The sequence below is a fragment of the Artemia franciscana genome, chromosome 2, assembly GCF_032884065.1.
Source record: "Artemia franciscana chromosome 2, ASM3288406v1, whole genome shotgun sequence".
NCBI classification, from domain to species: Eukaryota; Metazoa; Arthropoda; class Branchiopoda; order Anostraca; family Artemiidae; genus Artemia; species Artemia franciscana.
In genome coordinates, this window is record NC_088864.1 from 34,201,364 (window position 1) to 34,228,735 (window position 27,372).

General features: G+C 36.2%; 1 protein-coding gene across 1 annotated transcript in view; it reads left to right on the forward strand.

The window, feature by feature from the left end:
• The window catches only part of LOC136040534 (T-complex protein 1 subunit theta-like), a 50,256-nt gene that overhangs the window by 17,308 nt on the left and 5,576 nt on the right, over positions 1-27,372 (forward strand). The window contains exons 5-7 of the mRNA XM_065724722.1: positions 11,358-11,557; positions 24,669-24,914; positions 27,114-27,317. Of these exons, the coding sequence (XP_065580794.1) occupies positions 11,358-11,557; positions 24,669-24,914; positions 27,114-27,317 (650 nt within the window). The remainder of the gene's footprint in view (positions 1-11,357; positions 11,558-24,668; positions 24,915-27,113; positions 27,318-27,372) is intronic.

A 27,372-nucleotide genomic window follows, 5' to 3' on the forward strand; every position in this document is an offset into this window, starting at 1 on the left:
AAGATGAAACTTGGTGGGAAGAATAAGCACAAGTACTAGATACGTGATTGACATAACCAGACCGTATCCCCTCTCTTTGGGGAAGTTTGGGGAGGGGGGCGGCGGTGGGATTAATTCTGAAAAATTAGGAAAAAAGAGGGATTTTTTTAGTCATGAACGGGTGATCGGATCTTAATGAAATTTGATATTTAGAAGGAACTCGTGTCTCAGAGCTCATGTGTTAAATCCCGACCGGATTCGGTGAGATTGGGGGGAGTTGGAGGGGGAAATTTTGGAAAACATTTGGAGTAGAGAGATCGGAATGAAACTTAGTGGAAAGAATAAGCACAAGTCCTAGATACGTGATTGACATAACCAGACCGTATCCGCTCTCCTTGGGGCAGTTGGGGGGGGGGAGATTTACAGTGCTTTGACTGTTCGGAGCTTCTGGACGTGCTAGGACGATGGAAATTGGTAGGCGTGTCAGGGAGCTGCACAAATTGACTTGGTAACAGTTGTTTTCCCGATTCGACCATCTGGGGGGGGGGGGCTGGAGGGAGGGGAAATCGTGAAAATTAAGGTATTTTAATCTTACGTATTGTTTATCGGATCTTAATGAAGCTTGATATGAAACTTGATAAAGATCTCATGTCTCAGATGCTCCATTTTCAATTCGGATCGGATCTGCAGACATTGGGGGGGAGGGTGAAGAGGGGTAACCGAAATCTTGGAAAACGCTTAGAGTGAAGAGATCGGGAAGAAGCTTAATGGAAAGAATAAGTACAAGTTCTAGATACGTGATTGACATAGCCGGACTGGATCCGGTCTCTTTGGGGGAGTTGGGGGGATTTCTAGTGCTTTGGCGATTTCGAGAAAAAGCACAAGTTCTAGATACGTGATTGACATAAGCGGACTGGATCCGATCTCTTTGGGGAGTTTGAGGGATTACTAGTGCTTTGGCGAGTTTGGTGCTTCTTGATGTGCTAGGACGATGAAATCGATAACTTTAATACCGAGTCTAATTTTAGGTTCTGACCTTGTCACAAGTGCCATATAAGCTCTTGACTCTTGTTTTTTTTTTTTTTTTTCTGACCAAGGTACTTCGTATAGAATGAGTTGTATAAACTTCGAAAGATGCTCATTCGATAGGGAATCGAAATTTCTAGTGCTCTGATTAATCATAGGTAGTGCAATAGCGCTGCCTAAGCGAAGAGCAATGTAGACATAATGTATTATTTTGTTGTTATGGCTTTTTTTCTTCTTTTTTTTAGACTAAGGCACTTCGTATAGAAGGAGTTGTAGTATAAGTTCGAAAGCGGTTCATTTGATTGGAAGTGGAAAGTTCTAATGCCCTTTTGAAGAGGCAAAAGTGATCGCAGGGCAAATAGCCCCCCCCCACCTCCATGTCTTCTTTTCCCCAAATGTATCCGATAAAAATTTTGTGATAGCCATTTCATTCAAAAATAGTCCAAAGATCATATAACAAGGCCTTCAGGGTTAACACAACCCCCCAGGGCTTGGAGGTGAGGGCCGTGAGTAATGCCCGGGGACATATAAGGTTTTTTATGGAAGATCCAGTAATTATGTTTTTTGGGTGGAACCCCCCCCCCCTAGAGTCCTCAGGCAAAGGCTATAAGTTATACTGGTTGTGCATTATTAACACATAAGGTTTTTGGGAAGGGGTGGTCGTATAAACTTCGTATAAAGTTCTAATTTCCTTTTTAAAAGTCAAAAGGGATCGAAGAGCAACTAGCCCCCCCCCCCATTCGCGTCCTCTTTTCTCCTATTGCATCTGATAGAAAATTTGACATAGCCATTTTGTTCAAAATATTTCAAAGATCGTATAACAATGTCTTCGTAGTTGGCATAACCCCAATTGCCTGGGGGCAAGGATTCTAAGTTGTTCCCTGGGGGTATATAAGGTTTTTGTGGAGGATGTGGCTGTATAAACTTAAGAGAAGGCACTTTTATTGGAAATTGAAAATTCTATTTCCCTTTTAAGAGTCAAAAGTGGGTTTTAAGGGGATTTAGCCCCCTCTGTTCCCGATGCCCTCTTTTCCCTAAACTAATCTGGTCAAAATTGTGAGGTAGCCGTTTTGTTCAAAAAAGTCTAAAGAACATGTAACAATGTCTCGAGCTCTGACACAATCCCCCAGAGTCCAGGGAAAAGGGTTTTAAGTTATACCCCTTGGGCAAATAAGGTTTTTATGGAGTGGGTGGTCTTATAAACTTCGGATAGAGCTCATTTGGTTGGAAATTGGGAGTTATAGTGCTCTTTTTTAAAGTTAAAAGTGATTGGGGGATCCTAGGGAAAGTTGAAATAAATCAAAACACACTATGTGCATACGCCTGATACAGGCGTGTCAGCTTTTTTGGAACGGCTTATCAAGATGAAACCTCTGGGAAATCATGAGGAGGATGTTCTATTGACCAAAAGACAACATGTAGTGGCTACTACTTCTATTAATACTGCTGCTACTACGAACACAACACTACTACTGCTCCTACTATGAAGGTGCAAATTTGGGACGGTTTTGAGGGAGAAATTGAGCAAAGTCAAAACACCCTGTGTATGTCGGTAGTCAATAGGGCGTATCAGATTGGATATGGGTGTATAGTTAGAACTTTCAAAGAATGCTTAAAGGGGAAAATCAATTCACCAAAAGGTAATGTATGCATGCTACTACTAACACTATTACCACCGCTACTTTTAGTTCTACTACTGCTGTTAAACTACTCCAACTACTACTTTGATTACGACTACTTGTAAGGCTAAGAGTATTAAGATGAAAAGGGGGTCAAAAGGGCACATCAGCAGTAGTTTTGGAACGGCTCACTGTATCAAGATGAAACTTTCACAGTATCATGAGGGGGATGTTCAACTGAAAAAAAGGCAACATGTACATGCTAATGCTGTTATTCATACTACTGTTACTACTGATACTGATACTACACTACTGATGCTGCTACTTCTCCTACTAACACAGTTGCTATCGTGATACTAACACTATTAAGGCTATGTCTCGTGAAAATTTGAGAGAATATTGAGGGGAAATTTGAACTAAAGCAAAAGAAACTATGTTCACACAGATTGTCAAAAGGGTGTATCTCAAGAATTGATATGGGTATGAAGTTGGAAATTACAGAGAATGCTTAAAGGGAAAATTAATTGACCCAAAGGCAATATGTGAACGCTACTACTAAAACTAATACAACTGGTACATTTACAACTATTGCTACTACTTTGTCTACTATTTCCTTGCCAACTACTTGTAAGGCTAAGAGCAATATGACGAAAATTTCAGGAAGAATATGAATTAACAGGTTATCAAAAGGATATATCGGCAATGTCAACGGCTAATTGTATTAAGTTGAAACTTCCAGAACTTGATGAGAACTGACCAAAAGACAATATGTAAATGCAGTGTTCGGACTCGCCTATAAATTCCAATAAATTCCTATATTTTAATGGACTCCTGTAAAATGCATATATTTTGGCTAAAATCCTATTATTCCTATATTTTCGGCTGAAGAGCACTAAGAACATTGCTCAGGATTTGCAATTTTCTGTCTTTTGTTGTTGATTGATAATTAATTGCAACTGTTGAGTTTTTTGAACTTAACTAATGCTTTGTGTTGGGCTTAGTAAGCTGCTTCTGCCTGGGCTATGCTGTTGTGTTGACTTAGTAGCCTATGTTTTGTTTTTTGTCATGTTGGGCCTGTCCGAAATGAGTGAAGATGAGTATATAGGCTAGCAGTCTCTGCTTAATGAGACTGGAGTTCTTGCGACTTATGTGTTTCCTGGCTGAACGCTGGCTGGCTGATGTGAATACGGCCCAGCTATTCAAATGGGCTATTCTAAGATAGGTGCTAATCGAGGGAAGTATAATAGATGTGCACTGGGTAGGCTATATGCTACATTCTGTGATCAATCTGTCCTCTATCTATATGGTCTTTATCCCCTTCTAAAGAAAAATGATGTTAATCAGATTCGGACTTTTTATTTCAGATATTGTAAATTTTTACTTTATCTCCCCCCGTGGTATAGCAATGGTAAGATAATTTGTAAGTTTGATGTCCCTGATAAAAGTGCGAAGTTGGCCCTCCTGCATGGAAGGTTGTCGGAATCAGCTTTTTATCGTTTATCGCCTCATCATCCTTTGGTCCGCCTGTTCGGTTAATCTCATTGTAGCATAGTGTTTTTATGGCACTTGGAATTAACCAACTGACGTATAGCAATCGCAAATTCTGTCTATCTGTCGGTCCTGGTTTTGCTACTTTAGGCACTTCCAGGTAATTTAGGACGATTAAATTTGGCAGGCGTATCAGGAACTGGACCTGATTAAATTAGAAAAAGCCGTTTTCCCGATTTGACCATCTGGGGGGGGGAGTGGGGGCCCGTTAATTCAGAGAAAAATAGAAAAATGAAGTATTTTTAATTTACGAACGGTTGATCAGATCTTAATGAAATTTAATGTCTGGAAGGATATCGTGTCTCAGAGCTGTTATTTTAAATCCCGACCGGATCTGGTGACATTGGGGGAGTTTGGAGGGGGAAAACTAAAATCTTGGAAAACACTTAGAGTGGAGGGATTGGGCTGAAACTTGGTGGTAAAAATAAGCACAAGTCCTAGATACATGATTGACATAACCAGAACGGATCCGCTCTCCTTGGGGTAGTTGGGAGGGGGGGGGGGGTAATTCTGAAAAATTAGAAAAAATGAGGTATTTTTAACTTACGAACGGGTGATTGGATCTCAATGAAATTTGATATTTAGAAGGATATCGTGTCTAAAAGCTCTTATTTTAAATCCCGACCGGATCCGGTGACATTGGGGGAGTTTGGGGGGACCTAAAATCATGGAAAACGCTTAGATTGGAGGGATCGGGATGAAACTTGGTAATTTATGTGACCAGGCATCCCACGCCATCTACCACATATCTGATCCCGAGGACTTCTGAGTCCTATATTTGGCCTATATTTGGGCCCGGGAAATCCTATAAAAATAGGACAGAGCCTATAATTTGAAACGAACCGACCTTTCCGAACCCTGTAAATACTACTAGGGTTATTATCTATATATATATAAATAATTTACATATATAAAAATAAGTTGTTTGTGTGTTGTGTGTTGACTGACGTCATGCATGTTTGTCGACTGACGTCATTATAAGGACTGGGCATTATGCCGTCATGAAGTTGTTTGTCGACTCACGTCATGTTTGTTATGACGCCAAAGGCTTTGTATGTGACGTCATTATAAGTATATAAGAAGGGCCTTTCAAAGAGAAATTTTTAATATAGATTTTAAAAAGACAGAAGAGCCTACCATGGCAACAGCCGAGGAAGCTGCTCAAGGAGTCTATGCCAAAAGGCTTGCGGCTAATAGAGAAAGTATGAAAAGAAAGCGTGCCGAGGAATCACGACATCACCGTGAAAACAGGCTTGCGGCTAATAGAGAAAGTATGAAAAGAAAGCGTGCTGAGGAATCACAGGCTAATAGAGAAAGTATGAAAAGAAAGCGTGCAGAGGAATCACAACAACAGCGTGAAAACAGGCTTGCGGCTAATAGAGAAAGTATAAAAAGAAAGTGTGCCGAGGAATCACAACAACAGCGTGAAAACAGGCTTGCATCTCAAAGAGAAATCACCAAAAGAAAGCGTGCCGAGGAATCACAAGAGCAACCTGAAAATTTTCGCCTGGCATTCAGGTTCAAATCGGGACTATGTCTAAAATTTGTCCCTATTGCAAGGCCTTGAATTTTATACTGATACACATAAAATTGTTATTTCCGCTGACAAAACGCCTACTGGCCAACATGTGCGTAGATACAATGCTCCAACTATCGACGAAGTGGCAATCGTTATGGTCGGTGATCAGTTTTTACCGAGATATTATTCTTCATAAGCGAAACGCTCAGTTGGTAAGAATTGCTGAAACTCATCGAAAAGAAAAAAGAAAAGAACAAACAAAAAAAGAAAAAAACTAAAAAAGAAGAAAAAACTAAAAAAGAAAACAAATTAACAAAAAGAAGAAACTAAAAGAAGAAAAAAAATTAAAAAGAAAAAAACTAAGAAAAGAAAAAAACCAAAAAAAGAAACTATATCTATCTATATAAAAATAAAATGTATGTATGCATGTTTGTTTGTTTGTGGGTTTGCATATGACGTCATTATAAGTATATATGGCTTTGTATATGACGTCATTATAAGATGACGCTACAGACCGGGACACAACTACAACGAGGACGCCGGGGGGCACAGGGGGGATATATAAATAAGGCCGGGACACAGGGAATGTTCGATTAGCAATCACCATCAACAAAGCTCAAGGGCAATCATTAGAAAAATACGGTATAGATCTGAATACGTATTGTTCTTCCCATGGACAATTATTTGTTGCATGTTCAAGAATCGGTAAACCTGACAATCTATTTATATGCACAGACAATGGGAAAGCGAAGAATCTACTTTATATAAATAAAGTGTGTTATCACAACTTTATATAAATAAGTTGTGTGTGTGTGTGTGTCGAGTGACGTCATGTTTGTGTGTCGACTGACGTCATGTTTGTCGACTGACGTCATTATAAGGACTGAGCTGTATGCGTCATGAAGTTGTTTGTCGACTGACGTCATGTTTGTCAACTGATGAAATTACATACCGGGACACCGGGACACAAATGACGACCGGGACACAGGGAATATAAATGACGACCGGGAACTTCTAAGAGAAATTACAGACTGGGACACCCGGACATAATCACGACCGGGACACAGGGAATATAAATGACGACCGGGACACAGGGACACAACTACAACGGGACGCCGGGGGCACAGGCGGGATATATAAATGACGACCGGGACACTCAAAGAGAAATTACAAACTGGGACACCGGGACACAAATGACGACCGGGACACAGGGACACATCATTAGAATAATGAGGTAAAGATCTGAATACGGATTGCTTTTCCCACGGAAAATTATATGTTGCATGTTCAAGAGTCAGTAAACCTGACAATCTATTTATATGCAACATATATATATATATATATATATATATATATATATATATATATATATATATATATATATATATATATATATATATATATATCACAGGGACACAACTACAATGGCGCGTAACTAATATGGCGCGTAACGACTTACGTAAAGACTTAACACCCCAACAGCTAGTATTGTATATTCGCAAGTTTTACGTAGTTAAAAACATATATATATATATATGTATATATATATCTATTTATATTCACAGGTGGGAAACAGGGACACAACTACAATGGCGCGTAACGACTTACGCGCACGGGGGGGGGGGGGGGGCTCGGAGCGCCCCCACCAACAGCTAATTATTAATAATGCTACTGGTGCTACAAGTTCTAATACTATTACTGTGACCACTATTGCAACTATGCCTAAGGGTATGGAGGTGAAATTTTAAGGGAATATGAGAGGGAAAAATGAACTAAATCACATCATGCCGTCTGTATGCAGGTTTTCAAAAGGGCACATCTTTATTATCTTAGAAACAGTTTGGTGTGTTAAGTTGAAAGTTACAGGGCTTGTTGTGGGGGAAGTTGAACTAACCATAATGCTACTGCTTCTACTCATAATACTTCTGCTGCTGCTACTATTATTACTATTTCTACCATAGATTGTACTACTACTACTGTTACTATTATTTCTAGTGCTATTACTACTGCTATCTACGAAGTGTATTAAGGCGAAAAATTTGGGGAATATTGAAACTGTATTGAACTAAATTGAAAATCACTTTGCCCACTCCGACTGTAAAGAGGACATATGATTAATATCTCAGGAACGGTTTTTGGTATTGAGTTGAAAATTTCAGTGTGTGTTGAAGGGGATTTGAAGAAAAACAAAGGTACTACTTGCATACAGCTACTAATTCTAATTACTATTGCCACTATAAAAACTAAGGGAATCAAGGTGAAGCTTTCAAGGAATATTCAGGTGGATCTTGAGCTATATGAAAACAAACTGAGCATGTAGATTGTCAAAAGGATGACACAGCCATATCTCAAGAACGGCTTCAATTATTAAGTTAGACCTTTCAGGGTAAGTTGTGGCGGATTTTAAACTAGTCAGAAGGCACTAAATGTATACTATTAATGCAACTACTACGTTTACTGTAAGTTATGACGTTACGGGTATTGAGGTGATACTTTTATGGAACTTTTTGCTCACTGAAACTTTTAAAGGAGCTAATTTGATTGGAAATTAAAAGTTCTAGTGCCCTATTTAAGAGTTCAAACTGATTGGAGGGCTAACAGTCTCCTTCCGAGTCCATTAATTTTTCAAAGACATCCTGTCCGAATTCTGAGATAACTATTCTGTTTCCGAATAGTTGAATGGTCCAGCTACTACGTTTCTAGGGATATTGGGTATTTCAACTTCACACATTTATGCCATTATGCATTAAAACTAAATCTGGCTTTAAAACTAAATCAAATAGTCCAGGACGTGTGTGAAAAAAGGGTCTAACCGGAAACAAATTGCAAGAGAAATGATTCTTTGACTACCCGACTCAGAAAAATGTGCTGATTCCAAATACTCAAAGTTTCTTCATCTAGCTGTTTCACAAATAGGTTATTTTTAAAATTAAGGTTGATTTTGAGGAGATGAAGTTTGTGTTTCCAAATTAAGGCGTACAACTACAAAATTGATGTCTAGACTAGGATAATGAATCACGGTGATTATGAAAATCCTTTTTATTTGAACTTAAAATAAAAACTAAGGTTCTTTTTAGGTTGAGGTTGATTTAAGGAGGTGAAATGTGTGCTTCCATATAAAGTGTCTAGAATAGGGTACTAGATCACGGTGATTATTAAAATCACCTTTATTTGAACTTAAGTCAAAACTTAATATTTTTTGAGGTTGAGGTTGATTTTGAGGAGGTAAAATTCGTGTTTCCATATAAGGGCATACAACAACATAATTGATGTTTACAATAGGGTACTATATCACGGTGATTATGAAAATCACATTCATTTGAACATAAAACTAAAACTTTCATTTACCTTTTTAGGTGGAGCGATGAATATGTAGCAAACTGTCTTTCAAGCGTCACTATGATTTGATCAAAATGAAAAAAAAAAATGTTAAAAATCCTTTGGAATCTTAGAAGTTATTTTATTATTTATTTAATTATTTTTCTTATAAGTTTATTATTGCAGTCTATTTAATCTACTCGGTTAATTTAGTCTATTCAATGTATTTAGTTTTGCTTTCTATAGTTTTGTTTTATTTATATTTTCTTTTCTTCTTCTTTCTGCTCTTCTCTCTGCGAGTAAGTGATTATTTTAATTTTTTGTTCTTTGAGTGAGTGACTCGTTTGTCTTCCCCCCTTGTTTACCTACAAATGAGTCTTTGGGGGAAGAGTAAAATGTAATACTGTATGTTTATTTCATGATGTATAAATCTTATTTTTATTTTATCTTAAACTATTAATAAAATTTGTCGAAATTGTCGATATGAATTGTATCATATGAAAAAAAAATAGTGGAAGAATCGGGTAAGGTCGTTTTGGGAGAGAAAAGTCCAGATTCTGTAAATGAAGGTTGTCTATCAGGGAAGCGTGAAGATTCCACAACACTTATTGTGGATTCTTTCCATATGTCCTACAGGTCTAACCTCACAAAAAAGAAATCTATTGGACAGTATTTTCTATCGTTGTCGCAGGTCAAACAAACTCAGAGGCGAGAATCCTCTGTTTATCTAGAAATTTCAGCTTCTAATCGGATTTTATATAATTTCCAATATTTCTTGAAGCCCAGATCTTTCAATAATCTGCCCAAGCCCCAACGTTACTCATGAGGGTATAGAAGCCACTCAGCCACATGACACCTTTTTGTCAGGACTTGCATCTGTATTGGAAGCAATAATGGAAAAGCTCTTCAGTAAAGCGGCTGATCGAAGGTCAGTACCGGAGTAACACTGTATCTGGAACACTGTTCGCAAACGAGACTGAGTGTCAAGTAAATACAAACGGGATCACTTGGTCTCATATCGGTCATGGGTATAAAGAGAATAGAGGCTTTCCCTATGTAAGAGCCTGATTGCATGTAAACACAAGGCCTGCTCAAAGCTCCTTGCCAGCTAGGCGAGGGTGCAGGAAAAAGTCTGGACATCTTCCATAGCAAGTCGCAATATTTTAAGGGATTCAGAATCAAAGCTCGTGGTAGCGGATCGTACAGAAGGTTAGATTCTCATGTTTTATGTCTGCGATACTTATTGGGAATTCAGTTCGATTCAGTTATCTGCCTTGACTTTACAAACTTTCTCCTCTAAGGTACTATTCAAGAGCTCAACAGTGGCGTCAGAGAAACAATAATACCTATGCCGTGAAAAGTGGTGTTACCATCAAAGGTTCGGACGTTGTGATCGACGTTACCAGCTATGTGATGCACGCAAAAAAAAATTTCCAGTTCTTCAATGTTTGTGCTGTTAGATACCGAAACGTCGCGCTCCAAGAACTTCGTCTCGTAATATGATGAGCTGACACCCATAGCACGAAGCATGTCAATTAGAAAACGTCTGCTTAAACTGATAATGCAACTGGACAGCTGATGCAATCTGAAGAGGTGGTCTGATTGCCTTTGGCTGAAGGCTTGTAACATGTACTGACCTATTGACGCAACCTCCCTGTCTGTTTTGTCTCCTACGAACAGAGTGTGAGAAAAAGCCGCAAAGATGAGGGTAGGTATTTGATGTTGTCTGTTATCTCCCCGAGGTTTTAGAATTGAGATATACATCCATTTTTGTTTAATACCTTTGGTATCACTTCTGATTATAGCTGCTGCAGCTTGGACGATAGCTTTCTTTTCCAGTTGTCAACATATTTTGGCTTTAAGTAATACTCATGGAGAATGTCATGAGCTGTTGCTCTTAGCGTAGTGACTTTGTCTGCCGTTTATCTCTCCAAATACTGCGCTTTCACCAAATCTCTCTCGCATCTTCTTTTTCATGTATGTTTCACTGTATCCAGAATCCTCTGAGTTGCCCATGAGCTCGTTCATCATACTAACAAGATCATTCACTACGGGTTCTTCAGGGAAGGGCTGCATGCTAAGAACTATGCCCATTGTTTACATATGGTTTGCATTTTGTTTTTTCGTGGAGGAACTTTTCGTAGGGAAAGGAAATTTTCCAATGAGATTGAGCTGGATTTTCTGGCATTATTAAAAAAAACGATTAGAAATTAAATAAATAAAAAAACACGTTTTTTTTCAACTGAAAGTTAGGTGCAACATTAAAACTTAAACCGAACAGAAATTATTTTTCGTGTTTAGTACTGTTTATTAGTGTGTCTAATAAATTTAGTTTTGTTCCATTTTAGTATCAATTCTTCCTGAGAAGACAACTTTTAACGTTGATAATGTGAGAGTTTGTAAAATATCGGGCTCTGGCTTAACAAGTTCATCAGTTGTTCAAGGCATGGTTTTCAAAAGGCTAGTAGAAGGCAGTGTCTCCAAGAAAGAGAAGGCGAAAATTGCAGTTTATACCTGTCCTGTAGACACTGTGCAAACGGAAACCAAGGTCACTCTATTTTTTTTTTCATATACCTTTTAGAGCTTATTTTACTATTTATTTGCTTATTTCACACATTTTAGTTGTAGTCATTCCTTGTAATCTAAATGAAGGAACTTGGAATTATAAAAAAGTAACATTTTAAATTCAATTTGACTAAGATATAAATTGTAGCCTGTATCTTTACCTTAAATCTGCTTGTGCCTCCAGAGACATCCTGGAAATCAAGAAGGAGCAACCAATCTTCTCGCAAGTTTGCTGCTGTCAGTATATCCTCCCACTGAGGTTGGATCGAGGTGTTTAGGTTTTGCAGATCTGTCCAGTACGTTTGGTGCATCATGTATCTGGGTCTGTCTCTGTGGCTTTTACTGGATGGTTCCCAGGGGACCGCTGCATTCGGTAGCCTTGGATTGTCCATGTGTAGGTCGTGACCAAGATATCCCGATTGGCGTATTCTTATAAACTCTGTGACCCGTTTTATCACGGGAGGACTGGTTGGTTATCCTCTGCTGCCAGTGGATGTTGAGAATTCCTCTGAGACATGTGTTGTCGAAACCAAGAAGTCTCCTCTCATATTTCTGGTTCAAGTGCCTGGTTTCGGCTGCAGACAACAGAACTGACATGACGTTGCTATTAAAGAGTCAAAATTTCAGTCGTAGAGAGAAGCTTTGATACCGCCAAATTTTAAGCCTGTACGCCAGCTTACTAATTTTATATTTTGTAGTCTTGATGTTGACGCTTAATTAAATATTTATTTTATTTTATGCAAATTAGTATAAACTAATTACAAAATGTTTGGTTTATGGATTTCTAAGATGATGTATATGAATAAAAGAGCAAATCTTCAGTCTTTTTTGTTTTTTTATGAATAAAATAATATTTTTTTTTTTGTTAAAAAGAAATAAAACTGTAACCTTCCATATATTGCAGTGAAATTTGTGTTTGGGAATATGTGTTTTTGACGTTTTATTGTATATACTCCGGAAAATTGAAACTGACGAAATTCCCGACTTCCATTTGCATCGTTGGATGTATTTAATAAAGCTAGTATTTCATGCACGCATACAAATTTCTGCTTTTTTACATTAAATTTTCATTTTTCGTGGATCAAGAATGAGGTTGTCTCGAATCTTATCTACTATTGCGTGCCCAAAACAGTGCTGTCACTTACTTGAAGTACTTTTACTTGAAGTACTACTTAAGTAAAAATTTTCCATTACTTGTGCTTGTACTCAAGTTAAAACTCTAGGGTTTACTTTTTACTTGATGTTTAAGTAAGATTACGAGATACTTAAGATACTTTTAATGTACTTGTTTTTCAAATACTTTACCTTTGACCCAAAAATTTTGTGTGTGTATGCTTTGGGAATGTACAAGAAATCATCACCTTTAGATTTAGAGCAAACTCAGATATAGCTTTTATGTGTGTGTGCTTTGGCAATGTACAAGAAAACATCACCCTTTAGATTTAAAGTAAACTCAGATATAGCTCCATGCCCTATTTTTGGATATGAAATAAGGTATTTGTTTTTGACGAAAAAAAAATATAGCATGATTAACACTTGGTTTAATTTTTGTTTAAAAGTTATATAACAAAGACAATTGAAATTATTTCACAGTTCACTGGCCGACAGTGAGCTAAAATCCCTTGTTTTGTGCTAAATGGTGCACACTGTAGTCCATTTGGGCTTATATTTCTGACATTAGTGTTTAAGTTTTATCATCTTGTTAACTGAACCAGATTTCTACAATTTCATCATCTTCAGACCATATTATTGGTAAAACTACTGAAGCTATGAATTTTTGCCCATCTAAATGTTGTCTGCAATAAACAAGTCTAGGAAACTTTAGCCGGATCCAATGCAGTGGTATTTCGTCAAATTCATTCCAGCAATGGCCACATTCTACGGATGAAGGATGACAGATTACTAAAGATTGTCCTTTTTGGCCAACTGTTTGGGGCTACACGGAAGGCAGGTCGTCCTTGTCTGGGTTGGGAGGATGTCATAAATAAAGATTTAAAGGAAATAGGAACTTCCTGGGAGGGTGTAAAGAGGGAGGCTTTAAATAGATTAGGTTGGAGGAGGAGCATGCGTAGCTGTGTTGGCCTCAGGCGGCTTGGTGCTGCAGTGAGTTATTAGTAGTAGTAGTAGTTGTTCCAGCAAATTCAGGTATTCAGACGAATCTGACTTCAGATTTGTCACTCCATTCATAAGTTATAGGCCCTACTAAATTAAAGGAAAACTCAACTTTTTAAGACTTGAAACCCTCTCCCCCTTGCCCTATTTGAGATATGGTTTGTGATACCAAAACTTGATATAAGCCCTGATCTTAGGCATCTTTGGTGTAGTTTTCATTTGGATCCGTTTCTCCATTTGCAAGTTATACTAAAATAAACAGAATGCTTCAATTTTTCAGGAATTAAAACCCACTCCCCCTTGTTAAATTTGAGCTAGGTTCTTTATCTCAAAACTTGATATGTGTCATGGTCTTAGGCCTCTTTGGTTCAATTGTCATTCAGGTCCATCACTCCAGTCGCAAGTTACTCTGAATTAAACAAAAACCTGTATTTAGCAGGTAAAGCCCTCTCCCCCCCTGTTTTATTTGAGCTAGGGTCTTCATCTTTCAACTTGATGTGTCTCATGATCCTTGGCACCAAATCTGGCCATCAAAATTTTCATCCAAATCCAACCAGCAAATCCCCCCTCCCCTATACGTGATTACACAGATGGATGGACAGACAACATGCGGATTTTGTAACGTCTTAGGTAGCCATGTTGGCTCATTGGATCCAAAAAAGGAAAAAAAACGCATATCACCATCCAGGCATCATCACCTATTTGCATAGTGGAAAATATCCATTAAGATAGGTTTTTGAGATTTGTCTGTCTGTCCGCCCATCTGTGCAATCAAGTATAGTGGAAGAACCGCCAGTCAGATTTGTATTAATATTGAACTATTTGGATTAAAATTGAGCTTAATTACGGTGATGGGGCTTTAAGTGTTAAAAAAAAAATCGAGTTTTTCATTTAATTCACTGTAACTTGCAAATATAGAGATGAATTTCGATGAAAATTGAATAAAGATGCCTAAGAGCATGATATGCATTCAGTTCTGGGATGGAGACCCAAGCTTCATTAGGACGAGGGGTAGGGGGCTTTAAGTGCTAAAAAAGGTGAGTTTTGTCTGACTCAGTTTAGCTTGCGAATGAAGTAATGAATCTCAATGAAAGTCAAGCCAAAGATGCCAAAACCATACGACACATAATGTTTGGAGTTGAAGACTCTAGCTTAATTAGGGGGATGGGGCTTTAAGTGCGAAAAAAAGTTGTTTTTCATTTAATTCAGTGTAACTTGCAAGAGATTGATGGATCTCAGTGAAGATTGAACCAAAGGTGCCTGAGATCGTGGCAGGCATCAAGTTTTGAGATGAAAACCCTAGCTCGAATAGAACAAGGGGGAGTGGGTTTTAAGTGCTGAAAAAAGTCAAGCTTTTGGTCTAATTTAGTATAACTCGCAAATGGAGCAACAGATCCAAATGAAAGCTAGACCAAAGATGATTAGGATCAGGGCTCATATCGAGCTATGATATCACAAGCCTTATCTAAAATAGGGTGAGGGGGAGGGGTTTTAGGTTTTAAGAAAGTCGAGTTTTCCTTCAGTTTAGTTGGGCCTATAACTATTTCCACCCATGGCTTGCCCAGAGCCTAGAAATAACCCTTTTCCAAAATAAGTCATACTGAAGCCATCCTTCAACCAAATATTCCATCCCCAGAGAAAAATTACTTTGTATGGCACTTAGTATTTACCAAGTGACATACACTTGGTAATAATTTGGGACGATTAATTTGGAAAAATTAGATCGGATCTTAATTAAATTTGATATTTAGAAGGATATCATGTCTCAGAGCTCTTATTTTAAATTCCGACCGGATCAGGTGACATTGGAGGGGGAAACCTAAAATCTTGGAAAATGCTTAGAGTATAGGGATCGGGATGAAACTTAGTGGGCAAAATAAGCACAAGTCCTAGATACAAGATTTTCATAAACAGAACGAATTCACTCTCTTTTGAGGAGTTGGGGGGAGGGTTAAGTCTGAAAAATTAGAAAAAATGAGGTATTTTTAACTTACAAAGGAGTGGTCGGATCTGGAATTTCATTGGATGAAATTTCATATTTAGAAGGACCTCGTAACTCAGATCTCATGTTTTAAATCCCGACCGGATTTAGTGTCATTGGGGGGACCGTAAATCTTGGAAAACGCTTAGAGTGGAGTGATCAGGATGAAAGTTGGTGGGGAGAATAAGCACAAGTCCTAGATACGTGATTGACACAACCGAAATGGATTTGCTCTCTCTGGGGGAGTTGTAGTGGGTGTTAATTTGGAAAAGTTTCAAAAATTGAGATATTTTTAACTTAAGAGCGGGTGACCGTTCGTTAGGTATTTTCGAATTTGATATTAAGAAGGAACTCATGTCTCAGATCTCTTATTCTAAACCCCAACCAGTTATGGTGACATTGAGGGAGAGTTGGAGGGGAAAACTGGAAATCATGGAAAACGATTAGAGTGGCGAGATCGGGATGAGACTTGGTGGGTAGAATAAGCATGTCGTAGATACATGATTGACGAAACCGGTCTGGATTCACTCTCTTTGGGGTAGTTAGGGGGTATAGTGCTTTGGCGAGTTTGGTACTTCTGGACGTGCTAGGACTATGAAAATTGGTAGTAGGCGTGTCAGGGACCTGCACAAATTGACTTGATAAAGTTGATTCCCCCGATTCAACAATCTGGGGGGGGGGTTGAAGGGAGAGAAAAAATTAGAAAAATGAGGTATTTTTAACTTGCAAGTGGGTGATCGGATCTTAATGAATTTTGATATTTAAAAAGACCATTTGTCTCAGAGTTCTTATTTTAAATACCGATCAGCATTAAGCCTCTGATTTTTCTTTTAAATTAATCTATTGATTCTTATAATTTTGCTAGAGCTCATGCCATATGAGCTCTTGGCTCTTCCGACCTCGTCACAAGTGCCATATGAGCTCTTAACTCTTGTTTTATTCCTTTTTCTCAGAGGATTTTTTACTTAGTCTCATGGTTTTTGCCACTTCATGGTGTGAAAACCGCTGCTAAAAATAGATAGATTGCAACTTCTACCTAGTATATTTAAATGTGTGCTTGCATTGTGCCTGCGTCCCCTTAAAAGTTCTGTTTTTTACTATAATATTGGTTCGTCTTGTTTTGCATAGGCAGACGACATTCTTCTTGTTGCCCGGACTTGCCTTGGATGGCTTTCCAACTTTACTATATTAACCAATGAACTATCCAAGATTGGACTGTCAGTTAATGCGTCTAAATGCGAGTTTATTTGTTTTAATAGCCCTTATGCGGTTGCTCCGTTCGTTGCTGGGACTGCAATGCTGCAATGTTCTTCTTTAGTTAGTTAGCTTGGTCCGTGTTTCGGTCCAACACTTTCCACTACCTTTTCATCCCTAGTGAATCAAGCCGTGAAAAACCTACGCATCATTTACGGAAAAATATCCCCAAACAAAAGTTGTTACAACCGCAACGGTTTGTACATGATTTATAACGCTTATTGTGTTTTTGTTTTTATCAGGCATGGCTCATCTGTTTCGTAAGAAAAATCGCCATACTCTACGTGCGGCTTATTTCAGACATTGCAAATTCCTCCTCCAGCTTCCTAGATGGCACCAAAACAGAAAAATAATTGCTCGATTTGGTTTAATAGATATGCCTTCTTGGATTCGGTCTTCCGGTGATGATTATGCAAAGGACTATCTACTTTATTCACGTTTACGACCCTCTGCAGCCTTTTTTCCATATTGATACTGGTTAATTAGTCCACGTTGTCTTTTGTTAGTTTGAATTTTTTCTCACTGTTTACCGTTTTTGTTTTTGTTTATTTATAATACTCCGTACTTAGTGTTTTTTTTAAATACTTTTACGGATAATTAAGTTCATTCATTCTGCAGTTGACCAGCCGTATGGAATGCGTCTGAATCAGCGGGCTTGCTGCAGGCATGTGATTTTATAATTTATGTTTGTGGGGAGTTTTACTGACCATCTGAATTGAGTAAACAGCATGCGGCTTGCTTGAGTGAAAACCAGCCAAAGGATATAGATGCCATACATTTTCATAGCGTGTCTGGAATTTAACTTGAAAACTCGAGGCAGTTTCCTTGTAAAGGTGCCAAGGGTGAGACATGGCATTAAAGTGTGAATCAAGTCTTCATTTTCATACTCTTCTTTTCTTTCAGCATGCTAAGAGCCAGCGATCTTCAGCTAGTGGCCAAAAGTGTAGATTTTTGCTGCTCCTTTTTATTGAGCTTTGATTTCTCTTATCAAAAAAGTCTATAACTGACTCGCTTGGCTCCTTACTTTTGAATTTGAGTTTTTTTCTTTCTATTTTTAATATTTTTTCCTCAATTCCGGCAGGTTTCAGAATAACCCTGTATTTTTTCAAACGTCCCAGATTTGACTTAACATTAATCACCAGAAGTTCCACTCTACGTGCACTGTGTTAATCCTGTCATGTGATCTGTCTGATCCAATCAGGAGTTTTTTGACTGCACTTAATTGTTTTGAAAATCCTTTGCTTTCAAGCCATTGGGTTGAAAATTTGTTCAGATTATTTTTTGGACTTCGTTGGGTATGTACCAGCCAAACAATGGAAAACAATACTTTCAATATTTTTTCCATCATTCCCACGTGTTTCAGAATAACCCTGTATTTTTTCAAACGTGCCAGATTTGACTGAACACTAATCACCAGAAGTTCAACTCTACATGCACTGTGTTAATCCTGTCATGTGATCTGTCTGATTAAATCAGGAGTTTTTTGACTGCACTTAATTGTTTTGAAAATCCTTTGCTTTCAAGCCATTGGGTTGAAAATTTGTTCAGATTATTTTTTGGACTTCGTTGGGTATGTACCAGCCAAACAATGGAAAACAATACTTTCAATATTTTTTCCATCATTCCCACATGTTTCAGAATAACTCTGTATTTTTTTAAGCGTGCCAGATTTGATTGAACACTAATCGCCACAAGTTCAACTCTACGTGCACTTTGTTAATCCTGTCATGTGATATGTCTGATCCAATCAAGAATTTTTTGAATGCACTTAATTGTTTTGATAGTCTTTTCCATTCAAGCCGTTATGTTGAAAATTGGTTAAGATTATTTTCTTGGACTTCATTGGGTGTGCACCAGCCGAACAAGAGAAACGGTTAAAAACGATAAAACGGAAATTCTGGTTCTTGATTATGATTTCCAAGAGAGGAATGACAGGGGACATTTTATAGGCAAGGGAAGGGGCTAAGAAGCCTTCAGAATGGCTTTAAAAAAATTATATATTATATATATATATATATATATATATATATATATATATGAAATATAATATATATTCCTTGCTCAGTTGCTTCTGGAGATCACCGCAACGACCAAAAAAAAAGAATTGAAAAATTAATCCAAATAATCCACTCTCAAACAACAAAAGAAGAAAAAGAAAAAAAAAGACGAATAATAGCTTATGACTCATTAATAGGATACACTTTTTCCTTGACTTTATTTCTAATTTTTTCAAATTATTTTATATCATTAATTATCATATTATTACTGGTCCATAAATTTATAAATAAAATAGAAATAAAAATGACAAATAATAACTTAAAGTTCGTAATTAGAATACATCTTTTCCTATCTTTATTTCTAAATTCTTCAAATTTTGTTATGTCTGAATTGTCTTATCATTACTATTCCATAATTTTTTTCCTCGATAAATAAAGGAGAACTTAGACCTTGTAGTGATAGCAACTGCAGCAGACATCGCCTTGCTTGTTTGAGTATTATGATTGTGACAATCAGACCTAACCTGAAACATGCCTGAGTAGCATAAAGGTAAAGTATTATTATTATATTTAAACATAAATAACTGGTGATATAAAATCACTTACGCCAGCAGCTGGTTAATTTTTTTGTCCGTACTCCAATCTCACAGAATCACACAGATTTTTTGTGGAGTAAACGGATCGCATTATTTGCGAGAACTCGAATTGGATTCACTAGCGACGGAAAAGTCCCTAACCATACCGAAAAACAATATAAAATATTCGGATGTATTATAGAGAAATACAACAACCTTAAAATGCGATTCGGGACAAAGTGTGCGAGTTTTCTAAGGATTCCGATGTTCGGTGATAAAATTGCTGACATGTTCCCACCATGTTGTCCTAAACGGTAAAGTTTAACAAGTGTAATACCTAAATACTTGACACAAGACATCCTTTCAATCTCGCCATAACTGTATTTTAATTGAGAAATACATGGGTAATCTGTAGCTGTTCTCGAGAATATAATAAAAATACTCTTGGCCGAGTGAACTTGTAGTTTATTTACGCGCATCCAAGTTGAAATTCTGTCTAACTATTGTTTACTTAATTCAAGTAATCCCTTCTCAGTTCTTGCAAGACAAACAAGCGACGTGTCATCAGCAAAAATTACTGTCGATTCTCGTGGATCATGGACTAATTCACTGAAAATGTTTTTGATATTAGACATGGTTTGACTTAGGTCTTTTATAAAAAATTAAGAATAATAGCGGTTCAAGAACAGGGCCCTGTGGAACTCCACATGTAATAGGAAAGCTTGGTGAACGCTTTGAGTCAATCTGAACATATTTTAGCCGCCCTGCTAAGAATGTACGTAGGAAGTCAAGCTTAGAATACTGTGTCAAAGCTTTAATTATATCTAAAGCTATTGCTAACACTCTGTAATCTTCATCCGGCGCTTGATTGACTTCGCTGCTTAGATAGGAAACCGCTTGTTCTGTTGTGAAACCATGCCGAAATCCGTTACGAGGCTCTAGATATGCATAAAGACGGGGAGTAAAGCATTTTTCTAAAACATGTATAGCACAGGAAGAACAGAAATCGGCCTATAATTTCCTAAATTATTTGTTTCACCACCCTTATAACCAGGAGTAACAAGAGCGGAAGAAACCCTCTTTTAATGAAGAATTAATTAGTGACAAAAGTGGCTTCTGTATTAGTGGCAGGATAAATTTAACCACTCTTAACGATATTACATCACTACCAGAGGTATTACTTTTCATTTTTTAGATGACCTCTTTCATCTCACTTCATGATACAGGTGCTAAATACATAAAACCTCAGATCCAAAATGACGAATGTAGTCAAAAATAGTTGGATCATGTAACATCGGACAGATTCCTTCAGCAACACGCTTTCCTACTGCTGAGAAGTAATTTCCGAATACCTTCAAGACATTATCAGCACTTTTTGGCTTTTCACCGTCTTCATAATGCGAAGATTAAACAAGCAATTGCTAATCTAAAGAATGAATTTGTAATTGTGCCAGTGGATAAAGCTAATAATAATTTTGCCATAATTTGTCAGAAGCTGTATTGTGATATCTTAAAAAGGGAGTTATGCACAACTAATGTTTATGAAAAGGTAAATATAGAGGATGAGAATTTAATTGAAAAGACTGAAGAAATACTTTTTAAAAATTTTAATATTAAAATAAATGACAATGATAAAAAGTTCCCTTTCCTATATTGGACTGTAAAATTTCATAAGAATCCCCCTAAACCACGGTTTATTGCTGGAGCAGCTAAATGTCCAACCCGCATTGCTGCTACTGACCTCTCTTTAATTTTAAAGGAAATTGTAAATAAACTTAAAACCTATTGTTCTGGTATTAAAAAATTTTCGAATTTTAATCCATATTGGAGTGTTAATAATTCACTGCAGGTGATAGATTCTTTAACAATGGTTTCAGCTAAAAGAATTGAGTCTTTCGATTTTGCGACAATGTATACTAATTTATCACTCAATTTAGTGTTTGATAATTTAAAAACTGTTATAAAGAAATCTTTCCTCTTATCTAGTAAAAGGTTCTTAAAAATAGACAGTTATAATAAAAAAGCCATATGGACAAACTGCTTTAATACTACAGTTAACTTGAGATGTTACAGCTTGGATATGATTTTTGAGTTATTGGAATTTGTTTTATACAATACTTATATAAGATTTGGGGGTGATTTGTACAAGCAAATTATGGGAATTCCCATGGGGGGGAATGCCAGCCCATTTATAGCTGACTTGTTTTTAAGTCAACTAGAATATAAATATACGATGGATAAGAATAATCCAATTGATTTAAAACATGCTTTGTCAAATAATAAAAGATATTTAGATGATATTTTGGTCTTAAATTATAAGGATTTCATTGATATTTCTAAAAATATATATCCATCAGAGCTTATTCTTGAGCCTAGTCATGGCGCTGGTCATGAAGATCATTTCTTAGATTTAAATATTAATATTTGTGATAATAATAAATTAAGTTTTAAAATGTATAATAAAACGGATGATTTTGATTTTGAAGTGATTAGTTTCCCATTCCCTGAAAGTAATATACACTCAAATATCACATATTCAGCGTTTTTCTCACAGTTACTTCGTTATGCAAGGATTTGTAGTAATTATATTGATTTTAAAAATAGATGTAAAATCTTAAGCCAAAAATTGATATCAAGAGGTTTTTCTGCAAATAAATTAACTTGGCAATTTAAAAAATTTAGTTTTCATTATAACGAACTTTTAAATAAATATCAAAAGAATTATCAAGAAATACTTAAAGAAATTTTTAACTAATTTCGGAGGTTCGAGAAATGTTGTCACAGCGCCATTTATTTTGAATTGTGTTTCTATTTGAGCGGAATTTTTTAAAAAATTAGCCACATGGTAAAGATGATTTATATAATTGTTTAGTTCATTCAGGTTTTTTGCAATGTGTTAATATTTGTGATTTGGTAAAATTTATAATATTTAGTTTACCTATTGTTGCTAAAGGGAGGGATATATTAACAGGATAAGCTTGTTTTGGTTTTACTTGGTTGTTTTACATTTGCTGTTTTTTTTTTCATAGGCATGTATTTTGGGGGTGATACCTGACGCGGGGATGCCATGGATATTCTGTGGTAGCCACAACACTGTGCTGGGTAGAGAATTTAGAGTGGCGAAACCCTATATAGGCCAGTGTATTCTCCTGATGAGCCCTTATGTTGGGTGTTGCCTCTGAATTATTTGTCTATATTATTTTTTCTATTGTTTGGTAAATGACGACTTATACTTATTGACGACATGACTGCCTGTCCATGGATTATTCTTTATGGTTGATTGTGTGTGGCTATGCTGTTTGACCTATGTGATTGTATGGATGAGTAGGGTTAAGGCCTCATTCAAGTGCTGTTCTATATTAATCACTAATTTAGGAAAACAGTCTTCCTTTTCTCCTTCTGTCTCTTTTTTTTTTTTTTTTTTTTTGTGTTTGTGCTGTAGCATTGGTGATTTCTCTTTTCATGATATGTATGCAAAATCTATATTACTATCTCCTTTAATTTCTGAGATGCGGAAGGAGATTGAAATATCCTATCCATGACTAAGAGTTACAAGACCTATCTTACGGTGACTCCATCTTTGACACAGATAAACACTTAGGTAAAATGCACCTATCAATTTTCAAACTACTTCATGAACCAAGAAAAAGAAACTCAAACTTACCTTCGCTATTATTAACCGAACAATACTTCGCCTATGGTTTAGTCGCTTAGAGCACACGACATTTCTAACCATGCAACACCTTCCGTATCCCTTTCACTTCCTAAAGGTGCGTAAATATTTCCAAAAAATTAAGAAATTCCTCAAATACAAATATATTGTTGAGAAGGGGGAACACAATTCTTCTATAAAAACAAAGAATAATTGTTTCTTTAATAATACACGAGACAAGAGGGATAGAACATTGGAGGGAAAAGATGAGACTAATTGCAATAATAATTAATTATATTTCACTTTAATATCACAAAACGTATTCGAAAAATTTGCGTAGAAGGAAAATATGAAAAATAATGTCACCGGAAATTTAATCATTATTCACTTGATGAAATCAAAGTGGGTGTCAAATTGACAATTGACACCCATAATAGGCTACAAAAAAAATAGTAACTTGCTCATGTTAACAAATATTATGCGATAAACATAGAATAAAAGGTGATTAGCCATACCCATATAAAAATGATACCTGTCATTTATGTAAAGCCTGTTGAAATTAAAGCAGGTGGGATATGGGTCCATTACAAAAATAAGAGATCACGAAACTAAACACTGCAATAAATTATAACTCTATTGGATACAATGAAAGTTGAAAACAATTAAATAGTTACGTGATATGAAAAAAAAAATCTTGGCCAAAGTATTAGTTGCTTTGCAATTGACTAAATATGAACTCAATCAATACAACAAAATAATATTTTTTTTACTTCCATAATAAAGTGTACAATGCAAGAGAGGATGTAACGGAAAAAAAAATGTGGATTTTGTAAATTTTTCAGAAGATAAGAATTGGTTTGAAGACTAACGAAAACATCAAATTGAATCACAATTTCCCGAAGCGTTACCACTTCTTCAGCTTGTTCTTTATGATGTTATATGCACAATTAGTTTTTTTCGGTATAGTTTTCGTTAACCCGTCAACGACTGTGTTAGTATCTACCAATTGTATTATTGCTATTAATACCACAAGCTTTGAAATGTATTTTGATTAAACTGGGCCCTTATAGAATCTTTAATAGAGCAACAATTAGAATCCTCAATAGAGTAACAAATAGTTTTTTTTACAACGTAAAAAAAGGCGAAACTGTCCATACACCATTACCTCCTCTTGCACTTGATCGCTTTGTTTTCTGCGAGCCAAATTTGGAATATGGAAAAGGGTTTTAAATGTATTCTTAGAAACTAAGAAAAAAGGAATCACATTGGAAGCCCTCATCACCTCTATCTCTTGTGTGTACCTTGTGATTATTAAATAGTATCACCAGCAATTTTTCTCCTTGTTTATGCAAGCTCCTTTTCCTCCAGATGCTCATATTCAGTCTCTTTCATGTACTTTAGATGTTGATTTAAAGATAGTGATTCTAAAAAGTTAAATGATAGTCTGGAGATGTTCACAAGGTTTTTATTCTGTTGTTTATTTTGGTTTTTGAATTATAAACTTGAATGTTAACCTCTTTCAGGGAACTGTTTTGATAAAAACCGCGCAAGAACTGAAGGACTTTAGCAAAGGCGAAGAATCTCTAGTTGAAAATGAAATCAAGGCTCTTAAAGAAGCTGGTGTGGATGTTATCGTTGCTGGAGGAAAAGTCGGAGAACTGTGTCTTCATTTTATTAACAAATATGAAATGATGGCGGTTCGACTAAACAGTAAATTTGATGTTAGACGTATAGCTAAGACTACAGGTGCCACTGCACTTCCTCGCCTTGTAAGTTTTTGTTCATCCAACTATTCAGGGCAATATTATTGTAGGTTGGAGCTTACAGTCTAGAGTAAACCAAGCTTGACTCCTTTTCTCAATGATTTTCAGAGCTCTGTTTTCTTAAAAAAAAAATGTGCTATGTATTTTACTCTTTTTCTTTGCCGAGCTGTTAACTATTTAGTTTTGATTTTCAGTAAGAAAGGCCAGAAATATGAAGCCAAAGTTTTAAGGTTGTTTTTTTTTTATTTCACTTTTTACGTTATAACATCCGGTGCCAGGGCAATTGACTCAAGTAGATGACTAAAAATATTTTTCACACATTTTTGCAACGAACGGTTTAGACGTTAAATTCACATCTTTTTTCAGCTCCTTTGTGCAAGACTCGTTATTTTCAATGTAAAGGTCACTCTAGAGGCCGGACTTTCCATTCGATAACATACTCGAAAAACTCAATATCCAAAATTAAATTTTTTTTTCATGTTTATCCTATCCCAAATTTCTCAAGTTATGTAGTTTGAGAAATTTTGAAGATACATTATCAATTGCAGCAATGTGGTCACTATAATTGAACTAAAACTTAAAGCATGTCATTTAAGTATGCTTGACATGATGTTATATTGTTGTATATGAATTGACAGTTTTTATTTAGCCAAAGCATCTTTTAATAACAAGAAACGAAAGCTATGATGTTGGGTTCATTGCTTGGAATTACCTTGTAAGATCTTCAAGTTGAAATCTTCATTGAAAGTATTTCAGTTGTACCTTAAATATCGCAGCAAGAGTTTGGTGGAATTCAGAAATCTTTGCAGATAATTTGAGTACTATTTTTTTACCTTCCCCCTCCCTCTCTTTTCCTGATTTCCCTCTTTCTTTTTTTCTGATGCAGATTGGATGGGGGATCCGATTGTGGTGTACTTGTTTTTTTTTTATTACTAACGCTTGTCATGTATATTATTACATTAGAAACGTCTTTTGAGAGATATTAAATAAAAATTCAAACTCGCAAAGGATACGAATATAATCACAGATTCACTGAGTTATGTAAACTAGGTTTTTCTAGTATAAGCACTACCTTTTTTTCAATTCACATTTAGCCAAAACATTCAAATAGCAATTATTGTTCTTTGTTTTTAGATATGGGGTAATACATAACCTTTCTTTAGTTTCTGAACAGGAGCCTTTTTTTATCTAATTAAGCTAAACAAGAAGTCTATGCTTTCTTTCTGTAGTTGCCAATTTATTCGCATATGTTAATTGACATGGGAAAATCTTGCTGTTTCCTTTTTTTTACTTCTTTTTAAGCTAAGAGAAATTCTAGCCGGTCAATTTAATTTCTGCTCTTTACATTAATAGGAATCACTACATTAATAGGAATTTACATTAAATTCCTATACATATATATCTTACATTAAGATAGCTCATGTTTTTATAGAATTTATCTATGTTTTTGTTCTTGAAATCCCTTCCCCGTCCTCTCTTTCTTGAAATAAATTTCTCTGGCGTGGTGGATGATCAAGTAAGCAGGGCTGTACAATACTACCAACTCTTGTTAAGAAATGTTCGGTGCTCTACTGTATTTCTTTTTTTGTTTACTCAGCTAAACGATACAAATTTTGAATCAAACCTTATTTGTCAAAACTTTTGGAATTCAATGAAAACTTGGCTTAGGAACTATGGATTTTCAATTATCTTAGAGACATTGGATGGTATGATAAGAAAAATTCGATGACTATAATACTCCCTAATATTTGCAAAAAGCAAAAAAAAGAGATTGATCTTGTTCACCGGGAAAGTCATTCTATTGGTCTAGCCTTCAATCACTTTTTTTTCTTGCTCTGGCTGTTGACTTGTAAGAAAAAAGGGAATGGGATCCATGATACTTTTGAAAAAAATTTCATGAAATAAAAAGCGAGAAAATGTACTCAGGACTTTTCAGTGGTATGCGTCTTAAATACTATTCTGCTTTTACCGATCGAGAAACACTTTTGCTGTTGTTTCTGGAATAACCTTTTTTTTTGGGTTATTGACAATAACGTATATTTAGCTCAGATTCGTCATCTCTTCTATTTCAAAAGTAGTTACACAAATGTTTCGGAGAATCAAAAAAGTAAAAATTGTCAGCGAAACAGGTATGTGGAGAACAACCATTTGTCTAAAGTTGAACTAAAATTATACGTTTGCTGGTATTTGTTTTTTCATTTGTAGACTGTCCCCACTCCAGAGGAAATGGGTTACTGCGATTTGGTGTACACTGATGAAATCGGAGATACCATGGTTGTGGTATTCAGAAATGAAAGCAAAGAGTCAAGGGTCTCAACAGTTATTTTAAGAGGAGCCACTGAGTATCTACTTGACGACGTTGAGCGAGCAGTTGACGATGGAATTAATACATTCAAATGTATCACTAGAGTGAGTGTGTTTTTCTTTCTCCTTGTGATATAGTTTAATTGAATGACCGAAGGGA